Source organism: Microcaecilia unicolor, chromosome 9, assembly GCF_901765095.1.
Source record: "Microcaecilia unicolor chromosome 9, aMicUni1.1, whole genome shotgun sequence".
In the NCBI taxonomy this organism is placed as follows: Eukaryota; Metazoa; Chordata; class Amphibia; order Gymnophiona; family Siphonopidae; genus Microcaecilia; species Microcaecilia unicolor.
Window position 1 is genome coordinate 571,202 of NC_044039.1, and position 11,142 is coordinate 582,343.

The 11,142-nt window shown below is 44.3% G+C and overlaps 1 protein-coding gene across 2 annotated transcripts in view; it reads left to right on the forward strand.

The window, feature by feature from the left end:
• The window catches only part of UHRF1BP1L (UHRF1 binding protein 1 like), an 85,626-nt gene extending 77,684 nt beyond the window's left edge, over window positions 1-7,942 (forward strand). For both annotated transcript variants that reach the window (XM_030214209.1, XM_030214210.1), the window contains exons 19-21: window positions 1,367-1,475; window positions 4,606-4,811; window positions 7,086-7,942. In XM_030214209.1, the coding sequence (XP_030070069.1) occupies window positions 1,367-1,475; window positions 4,606-4,811; window positions 7,086-7,205 (435 nt within the window). In that variant the 3' untranslated portion in view covers window positions 7,206-7,942. The remainder of the gene's footprint in view (window positions 1-1,366; window positions 1,476-4,605; window positions 4,812-7,085) is intronic.
• Window positions 7,943-11,142: the final 3,200 nt, after the last annotated feature.

Here is an 11,142-nt window from a genome sequence, read left to right on the forward strand (position 1 = left end):
GATTAATTTCTTTGACTGGATGACCAGAGAGTTGGATTGAGGGAGAGCACTAGATATGGTGTATTTAGATTTCAGCAAAGCCTTTGACAAGGTTTCGCATAGATGAATAATAAATAAACCGAGTGCCCTCAGTATGGGCCCTAAAGTGACTAACTGGGTTAGGAACTGGTTGAGTGGAAGGCGACAGAGGGTAGTGATGGAGCTCATTTTGAGGAAGGGGATGTTACCAGTGGTGTTCCGCAAGGTTTGGTTCTTGGGCTGGTTCTTTATAACATTTTTGTAAGTGGTATTGTTGAAGGGCTGTCTGGTAAGGTTTGCCATTTTGCAGTAGGGTAGACACCCCTGTTGGTGTGGATAACATGAGGAAAGACTTATTAAACTAGAGGAATGATCTGCAATATTGCAGTGAAGATTTAATGCTAAAAAATGCAGGGACATGCATTTGGGCTGCAAGAACCCGAGGGAACAGATGAAGAACTTTTGTGCCCAAAAGAAGAGTGGGACTTAGCAGGACTTGGGTATGATCATATGTAATCATCTTTAGGTGGCCAAACGGAACGGGGATTACAAGAGGATATTTGGGCGCATAGTGAGAGGAATGGCCAGTTGGAAAAAGGAGGTGATGATGCCCCTGTATTGGATTCTGGTGAGACCTCATTTAGAATATTGTGTACAACTTTCAAAAAGATGTAAACAGGATGGAGTCGATCCAGAGGGCAGCTACTAAAATGGTTAGTGGTCATTATGGGGACAGACTTAAAGATCTCAGTGGTAGGTGGAGATATGGTACAGGCATAGTTTGGCAGACTAGGTAAGCCATATGGTCTTTATCTGTCTACATTTTTCTTTGTTTCAGTGTTTCTAAGTTTAGGGAACCACTGGAGGGGAAGGCGGGAAGGGAGAGAAGATACCGTACTGAATGCAGTTGGTGGTGGGGAATGATTTGGAGGGCCAGGACGAGATGCTAAACCCATGGGACTGGGGAGAGAGTAGCCCAGTGCAACAGGTAATAAGGCTTTTAGCAGCTATTGTCACTCCACTGCCACACGTGTCATGCTTACTGGGTTGTGCTGGCCATGCCTGTCTCTCAATTCCCCTATCCATCTCTCGCTGAGCTCTGCCTCCAGCCCCTCGCACTGTCACACTGACCTGTCTCTCTCTCTCTACCATCCATGTTTTACTGAACCCTGCCTAGCCCCTCAAAATGTCTTCATGTCTCGCCTCAACCCATCAGACTGTCATTGTTATCTTTATTTATTTAACAAATAATTTTATAACCTGTTCTATATAGAATTCATACATAAATAAAACAAATTATACCCTCTTCTCTCTTGTGATTTACTTCTTTGTATGTGTCTCTATGCAGGATGACAGTCCCCGGGACAATCCTGCAGCCCCAGAGCCCAAGCCTGTTACTGTACACATTGAGAAACTTCTCGTGGAACGGTTTGATGATGGCTCTTTCTGCATCAGAGGTGCGTAGTGTTAAATTTAAATTAACCTCTATCTTCTTTCCACCTTTTTCTTATGGCCAGTTTGTCTATTTCTAAAACTTCCCTTTTTTTTCCCTGTCCCTCTTCAGCTGTTTGTTCTGTCGCCAATGTGCTCCCTCCCGTTTTCTCTTTTTGTTCGTTTGTTTTTCACAGTTATTGACTGGTAAAGCCAAATTAAGATAAAAACCTTGGGGTCGATATTCAAAGTGATTTAATGGGCCAGAAACGGCTCCTGCCTGGTTAAATTGCTTGTTGTGTGTTAACCGGTTAGTGCTTCCTCAGCTGTTCTGTATTTCTCTGTGTCCAGCAGCTCCAGTATGGTCTGGAAGAAATCTCCTGCACCAGTTAGTTAACTGGTTCCCATTTGAGAAGGGAGAGGCTCAATTACTTAAATTCTTTAAATTATATAAAGGGAAAGAAAGGGATATTTCATAGGAGTCTAAGAATTTCCCCTTCATTTATGATTTGCTTTATGAAGAAAACAGGAAATAAGACAGAAGGATTGAGCTGTTTCTTGTATAATAGCTTTCTGTACCTGAAAGCTCGAAAGGCGGAGTTTTTCTTCCTTTTCCCTACAGAGGACTTTTCAAAACTGTAAGTTCTGGCTTTTTCAGCCTGTTAGTGGGTCCTTCCTTGTGTGTGTTGCTGTCCAAGGGGAATCTTTTCCTGGTGAGCGTTCCTAGACAGGCCCCAACACTTGGCTAAATTTGGCTGACACACTCAAGATAATGCTCCGACATAGTGTCTATAGAGGCCCCGCTAAATGTACGAAGTGCTGCTTTTGTTGTGGGAACCGGTGGTGAGAAAGTGCGTTTCTTGCTCTTGCGGGCATTCCTGCGTGGGGGACTGCACTAGGGGCCCTGTAACAGGTGAAAAAAGCAAGGTTTTTTTGTGGCTCCTGCTGCTTCCTGCAGTCCTAAGACTGATGGCACATCTAAAACGTCAACAACTAACAGGTCCTCTTTTGTATCTTCTGATGCTCTGCCAGTCCATTTAGTTGATGTAGAGGGCCATAATTGAACGGGGCGCCCAAGTTTCCCTCAGGACGTCCTCTAAGGACGTCCCGGCAAAGGGGCGGGGAAACCTGTATTATCGAAACAAGATGGGCGTCCATCTTTCATTTCGATAATACGGTCGGGGATGCCCAAATCGCAAAATTTAGGTCGACCTTAGAGATGGCCGTCCCCGATTTTCTGCCATAATGGAAACCAAGGACACTCATCTCAGAAACGACCAAATCCAAGCCATTTGGTCATGGGAGGAGCCAGAATTCGTAGTGCACTGGTCCCCCTCACATGCCAGGACACCAACCGGGCACCCTAGGGGGCACTGCAGTGGACTTCAGAAATTGCTCCCATGTGCATAGCTCCCTTACCTTGGGTGCTGAGCCCCCCAAAACCCCCTGAAAACCCACTCCCTACAACTGTACAACACTACCATAGCCCTAAGGGGTGAAGGGGGACACCTACATGTGGGTTCAGTGGGTTTGTGGTTGGTTTTGGAGGGCTCATATTTACCACCACAAGTATAACAGGTGGGGGGGGGGGGGGGGGGGGACTGGGTCAGCCTGCCTGAAGTCCACTGCACCCACTAAAACTGCTCCAGGGACCTGCATACTGCTGTCATGGAGCTGGGTATGACATTTGAGGCTGGCAAAAAAAATATTTAAAAAGTTTTCTTTTTAGGGTGGGAGGGGGTTGGTGACCACTGGGGGAGTTAGGGGAGGTCATCCCCGATTCCCTCCAGTGGTCATCTGGTCAGTTTGGGCACCTTTTTGAGGCTTGGTCGTAACAAAAAATGGACCAAGTAATGTTGCCCAAGTGCTCGTCAGGGACTCCCTTCTTTTTTCCATTATCGGTCGAGGATACCTATGTGTTAGGCACGCCCTAGTCCTGCCTTCGCTATGCTTCCGACGCGCCCCCGTGAACTTTGGTCATCCCCGCGACAGAAAGCAGTTGAGGACGCCCAAAATCGGCTTTCAATTATGCCGATTTGGGCGACCCTGTGAGAAGGATGCCCATCTTCCGATTTGTGTCGAAAGATCGGAGCCCTTCTCTTTCGAAAATAAGTTTGATAGTGAATAGACCCTCTGTCTCTGCATTATAGTCTTCAAATGTTTTGGGGTCCATAAGCTCTGTGCATCAAATTCTGAAAGCACTGTGTTATCAGGGTACAAATTATATTGCAATGACAGTCTGGATCACATTGGAGGTGGGGGGGGGGGGGGGATGCGCTATATGTTAAAGAGGGAATTAAGTCAAACAAAATATATATTCTACATGAAACATAGCAGTGTGGAATCCTTGTGGATAGAAATTCCAGGTGTGATGGAAAAGAGTATACTAGTAGGGCTGTACTACCATCCGCCAGGACAGAACAAACAGACAGATGAACAAATGTTTACAGAAATTAGGAAAGCTGGCAAATTGGGCAACACTATAATAATGGGTGATTGACTGGATGTTACATCAGGGAGCGCTAGGGAGGTAAAATTCTTAGAAGTAATGAATTGTTCTGCTTCTTGGAGCAACTGGTCCAAGAACTGACAAGAAGGGAGGCTATTTTAGATCTAGTCCTTAGTGGAATGCAGGGCATAGAACGAAAGGTAACAGTGTTGGATTTGCTGGGAAACAGTGACCATAACGTGATCAAATTTTTAGCTGATACCTGGAGCAGTGTGGCCAACAGGAATTCCTACACCCTTCCAGCCAAAGAAAAAATTGAGACTGCCAGGTAGGACGAAGGAAACCTATGCTGCGGCTCCATACTGGCCTTCCTTCTAAGTCTGTCGCCACAACCACATTAAAAATGCACGGTCATGGGCCCTGCTTCTCTGGTACTGATCTCATGCATTGTGAAAGCGGCATCAGTAAGCATTCGCCCTGTGACCACACATTTTAAATATGCTTGCGGTGCCAGCCTGGTGATGGTGGATGGTGAAGGCGCAAGGCTGATTTGACAAGGGTACTTGGTACTCTTCCACCAGCCCCGCACACAACACAGAAAAGATGGGCATTTTAGTTTATCAGAGATTCTTTGAAATTAGTTGGTACTTTGAATGTTGCTAAAAGTGAACGTAGGAGCACAATGTGTGTGTCTCTCTCTCTCACAGGTTCTCCCTTGAGCAGCAGTGGAGATAACTTAGGGCAGAGGTTGACAACTGATGGCTTGCAGAGGAGTGGAAACGCACAGAAAACACAACAAAAGAGCCACACTGAGAGAGCAACACAGACACAAGTCAAGAAGTGTATCGTTCCAAGCCATGCACAGAAAATGGGCAGCTCAGCTCAGATTCCAGATACCATGAATATGCAAGAGGTAAAGCAGTAATCTGATCCTTGAACTCTGCCTGCAACCTCTCCCTCCCTAGCGATACTAAAGGACAGTATTGAGAAGGTTCTGCTATAGGGTTTTAAAAGGCACGTAGAATTCTTCAGGACCCTTTAATGTCAAGTCCATGTCAATTTTATCTGATATATTGCCAATCATACAAACAACTAAGCGGTTTACAAGTATATAAAAAAGGAAGCACGAATGTATTGTAATATGTCATTTAGAGTCCGCCAACTCCCAACAAGGCCCAAAGTGGACTTCAGTTAAATGAAATCCAGCTCCTCCCCCCCCCCCCCCAATTACAGTAAATACCATTTAAACGTCATATGAAGCCTCATACATAGTAGCATAGTAGATGACAGCAGAAAAAGACCTGCACGGTCCATCCAGTCTGCCCAACAAGACAAACTCATATGTGCTACTTTTGTGTATATCTTACCTTGATTTGTATCTGCCATTTTCAGGGCACAGACTGTATCACTATCCCCGCCTCCCAACCACCAGCCCCGCCTCCCACCACCAGCTCTGCCACCCAATTTCGGCTAAGCTCCTGAGGATCCATTCCTTCTGCACAGGATTCCTTTATGCATATCCCACGCATGTTTGAATTCCGTTACCGTTTTCATTTCCACCACCTCCCGCGGGAGGGCATTCCAAGCATCCACCACTCTCTCCGTGAAAAAAATACTTCCTGACATTCTTCTTGAGTCTCTGCCCCCCCTTCAATCTTATTTCATGTCCTCTCGTTCTACCGCCTTCGCATCTCCGGAAAAGGTTCGTTTGCGGATTAATACCTTTCAAATATTTGAACGTCTGTATCATATCACCCCTGTTCCTCCTTTCCTCCAGAGTATACATGTTCAGGTCAACAAATCTCTCCTCATACGTCTTGCAACGCACATCCCATACCATCCTCAGGATTTTATCTACAGCAGTGTTTTCAGTAGTGACTTCTTCATTTATTGCTGCCACTTTTTAACCTGTCACAGAGCTCAAGGCAGGATATAACAAATATTGACAAGAAATATGATGAAAAGCTGTTAAATAATACAATAAAATCAAGATTAAAAAATGCAGAACATTAAAAAAAAAAAAAAGAAGCAGGATAGATGCATCTCTTCGGGATTCTTCAGTGTTACCCTGACTTTTCAGGGACCCATTACCCAAAGGATTAGTATCACATTTGCCCTATTTATTTCATATAATTTTTCCATGGCCCAAACCAACAAAATATACTACTATTATTATTTCTATGGCGCTACCCGATGTCTCTGGAACTGTAAACAAACGCGAGGAAGAGCTTACAAGCTATTCAAGCTAAAGTAGACGTGTAAACCCCTTCCCTTGCCCTATGGAGACCCTGTATAGTGAGTTAGCTGCCTGCAGTGCTTGGTAGCTGTGGATAAGTGCATTCAGACCGTGACTCTGACTGTTAAAAAGACATCGGGGAGATACAGTGTTGTTGCTGGTTAAGAGCAATAGGTCTGATTTACAGAGCGGGGTCCTTGGGATTTAGTTTCTGGGTGGCGGTCACTAACTGGAGTTGTTTGTCAATCTGGAAGGGATTCTGTGAGCTCCTGGTCATTGCCAGCCACAGAGCAAACCACAGTCCCTGTCCAGTGGGATTCAGATCCACTGCCCTGTGCCTTGTCTTTTTTCATCAGACATGAGGTTTATTTATTTATTGGGATTTATTAACCGCTGTTATGAAGAGATTCACCCAAGGAGGTGTACAAGAGGTACAGTTTAACATAAAACTTGCAATTTTGTTAACAGCATAACAATAGTCAAATAACCAAGAATAAACATAAACACAATAAATGAGGTACTTGAAAACAGTAACCAAACCTAATAATAGAACTACCAAGAAACAGTATCATTTAACAGCACTGGAATTCAAATACCAGAGATATAATACAATGTTTACATAATACTAATGATACAACTAATAAGCATTAGAACATTCAGCTAACAGAGAGATTTTCTACAATATGGCTGAGGGACCAAGAGCAGATATATGATGGGAACAAGATGCTGATACAGAGTCAGTTGGGACAATTTGATGGTTAGCTAAACTCAAGGCAAGTTCTTTGTATAGTTAAGCAAGAGATAAGGAACTGATCTAAGTTACAGTGTGTGTAGCAGCTAGTCCAGGTGCAGAATGAGTGTATAGTCAGTCACCCTATGTATTAAGGGCTTGGTTGTATATTCTGGCCACTCTGACATTCCAAATCATTCACCAGTACTTTCTCATTTCAGCTTCTGGAAGAAAATGAGAGTCTAAAGCAGGAGTTGGCCACAATAAAAATGGCCCTTGCGGAATCTCAGCTGGAAAGGGAGAGTCTGATCCATCGTATGAAGAGGATAGAGCTGCAGTAACGTCTGCAGACTGATGAATGTGCAAAGAGTAAAGCAGCAATGCTGATGAGCAGTGAACAAAGGCTGTCCTACTGCACCTCTGGTCACAGCGCAGTACGGCCACGTTGTGTTGTTCTGCCATGAAACTGTTTCTAGAATCTTTTTTCCTGGGATTTGTTATCTCGGTTCTATTCCAGCCATCATAGTGACTGTTCTCTGACTGAGGGTTAAGAACCCATCAAACTGTGCCCTTGAGTAGACCAGTGGGGGGCCACAAGCACTGCTCCTGCAGCGTCCCTAATACGTGCAAGCTGAAGAAGCAACACCGAATTCCAGACACTAAACCCACTGTACTGAACATCACCAGCACTGGGGCCAGCAGGCTGGATGCAACTGATTCTACCTCCGTCTCCAGTGTGTCATGGTCCATGCAGAGAGCAGGGTGCAAGAGCTGTTTATTGGTGGAAGCATCCTTGAATACAGAGACCCGACTGACACATTTTTCCTAAATGGAACAAGGAATGATGAGTTCCAGCTCCCTCCGCTCACGTGATCTGCACTTTCAAAACAGAATTAAAAATCTAGCAAGGCTTTATTTGCACTATTAATAAACATTGTAATGTATTTAGATCTGTATCATTCTTGTACAAATTATTAATGATTCTTATTGGAGGGTTTTTTTTTTTTACTGTGTACATGAGTAAGGGAATCTGTAAAATAGAATAATTTCCTCGCGCAATAAAGCTGTATAAAACTGGGATTGTAGCGTGTTCTTTCCAGATTGAAGCACAGCTGAACTAGGAGCTGTCTCATTTCATGTACTATGATGGACGTTGGGCAGAGTTAAAGAAATCATAGATTTTGTTTTACCTTTTTTATTTTTTGTAACAAAGGATGGTGATTGCATAAAACTGCTTTCTGGGGAAGGTAGTGGAGGCAGATACAGAATTTAAAAGCACAGGAGAAAGAGAAAATGGTGAGGAAGTAGATGTCAAATCCAAGATCAGGTGGGGGAAAATGGACAGTCTGGAAAGTTTCAGCTGTTTCTGGAGTGTATAGAAATACACACAACTGGATCAGCAATAAAAGACAGCTAGTTTATTTGGAGAGAGTGTGATCATGTAATGAGCAGTTTTCTATTTTTGACACTGAGTTGATCTGTAGTGATTAAAAATACAGAAAGTCAAGATGTGCTTCCAGATGTTGGGCTGTCTCCAGCCAAGGCTTTGTTTTAAATTGAACTGCACAGCGCATTCCTGTTCAATTACTACTACTACTACTTAACATTTCTAAAGCGCTACTAGGGTTACGCAGCGCTGTACAATTTACATAGAGGGACAGTCCCTGCTCAAAGAGCTTACAATCTAGAAGACAAGTGAACGGTCAATTGATAAGGTGCTTTATCAGTATGTTTGGTGGGACCTCTAAGACTCTGACTTCTAGGGGGTTTGCTAAATTACTGTATTGTGAGTTTCTAGACCAAGAGAGGACTCTCCTGACCAGTGACGTAAATGCTAGGCAGAGTCCTCTCCTGGAAGAAAGCTAAAACTGCTATAAATCAAGCTATTGTACCACAGAGGTTCATCTCAGAGTTGTGTAAACCAGGAAGAGGCAGGCTGTGGCTGTTAACAGCAGATTGAAGGAATGAGAGAAAGGAGGCTTCTCTAGGGAGCATCCCCTGGATCTGTGCCAAGGAGAGCCAGGAGCTGCCACTATACTGCACCTGTGACCACATCTGAGTTCAGACTCCAGCTCTATGAAGTATTCCGGGGAAAGCATTAGAGAGGAGGGGTTTTCTAAGTGGAACCTCAGTGATTCTAATATTTTTTTCTACTGTGCTATTACTTGAGTTTTGTTAAGATTTTTAGGAAATCTTGCGATCAGAACCATATCTGGCCTGGACTGATTCACTGAGAAGGGAAAATGTGGAAGAGTGGATTTTGGAGCCAACAGTCTTCCAGTTTACAGGGCACACTTCCCTGTAATTTATCCAGTTGCAAACTATGCCAAAATATTTCACAGGACCCCAAAGTCATCCACAAAGGAAAGATATTCAACATAAAGGAATCTTTCACTTGCTCATCTTCCAATGTGGTATATATCATTCAGTGTAAAAAATGTAACGAAGGATGCTATATTGGAGAAACAGGCCAGATGCTTAAGACAAGATTCAATTTACATAGACATCATATGAACAATACTGGTGCCAGCAGGGTTCCCACGCCTGTTGGTCAACATTTTACAGGACCAGGACACTGTACCAGTGACTTCACAGTGAGAATCCTCAAAGGTAACTTTAAAACCATACAAGAACGTAAGACCTTTGAAGTCAGAATGATTGAATATTTTAACACCCAACAGAAAGGACTTAACAAGGATCTGGGGTTCCTAGCCCATTATAAACCATAAAGCTGTATGTCTCTGTTGATCACCCTCCCCTCACCTATCCACACCCATCCTGTTAGAATATCAATGATATGCTTTGATGTCCCCATGCATACTTCCTACCCACCCCCATCCTCCCACCCTGTCAGACTGTCATAGTAATGCTTGAATGTTTTCACTTATATACACTGTCAGCTAGCACATTTGCTTATTTCCGATCTGAGGAAGAAGGGCAACCTTCGAAAGCTAATCAAGAAATGTATTAAGTTATGTCCAATAAAAAAGGTATCATCTTATTTTCTTTTCCGTGTTTTATTTTGTTTGATTTCTACTGGAACTGGAAACAAATTCCCAGAGACTTAAATCTGCAAGCCAGCGTTACTTCCCTCAGGTTGTGCCCTTGGTCTACCATACAGCCAAAAATAGCTGTATGGAGGGGCCTGCTGGTTTGGCTGACAGGGGTTCCCCAAGCCCCGTCAGCAGTTTTCCTATGGCGATATTTGCCGCCATGTTGCCTGCCCTGCTTCCCCCCCCCCCCCTCCGATGCGCAAGCTTTGTTTTAACTAAATTGATCATGCGTGAGCTTCATACATACTCAATTTCACTAAAACCGAGCATGTGCGCCAGGGCGGGAAAGCATGACAGGCAGCATGGTGCAGAGTATTGCCATAGGAAGGCTGCTGGCAGGACTTAGGGACCCTCTGCCAGCCCAGGTATGTGGTGTTGCGGCAGGGACAGAGAGTGGTGGGAAGGTGGGGCAAAATGTGCCTCCCTCTTTGGGCTCAGGTCCCCCCAAAGTCAAGGTCTGGCTATGCCTCTGATGTATATTCTTTTGTAAGCTGCCTAGAGTTGGGGAAATAGCATCTGAGGTGGTGAAACACCATGGCAAGGTGCTTGGCTGCATTGGGAGGGGCATAACCAGCAGGAGAAAAGGAGGAAGTTACAGGGGGGGCACTATGGGTGATAATGCCTGGGCCTTTGAAGAAATGCTACCTACCCTAGGGGTTTAGAAGACTGGTGGGAGGTTCATCTGGGGCATAAGATGGGACTTTTGTGTAGCCTGATTGGCTTAGTCTTTGCAGGGTGAATAATGTCCACTTTTTCAGACCATGCCCCACGCTGGGTGGTGAGGGAGACCAGACCCCTAATAATAGTTTGCCGAGGGATATAGGACTTTTGCTTCCGAAATATTTGGCTAACGATGCACTTTGAGCCTTCATAAGGGATTATCTGGGATGTGTTGAAGATAAGGGAATGTTTTAGCAGGTTTGGTGTCCAACATAAGTATCAAAGTGAGTTTTGCAATGGAGAACTCAGGACTCCAACATGGTGAATTGTAATTGGCACGAACTGGTCAGTGCTGTGGCGGTCAAAGCAGTTATTGCCAGGTGTCCTTGGCTGATTAAATGGCTTTGAATTTGGAATCAATGAGATGAAACTTGATAACCTTTCCTTCTGATGTGCCTTTAAAGCTGCAACGCCATACATTGGGCTTGTCTGTACTGATCTTAACTTGTCAGCCTCACCTGTCTTTCTCTGTGCATCCAAAATTGGTGCAGCTTTAGCAGCGGCG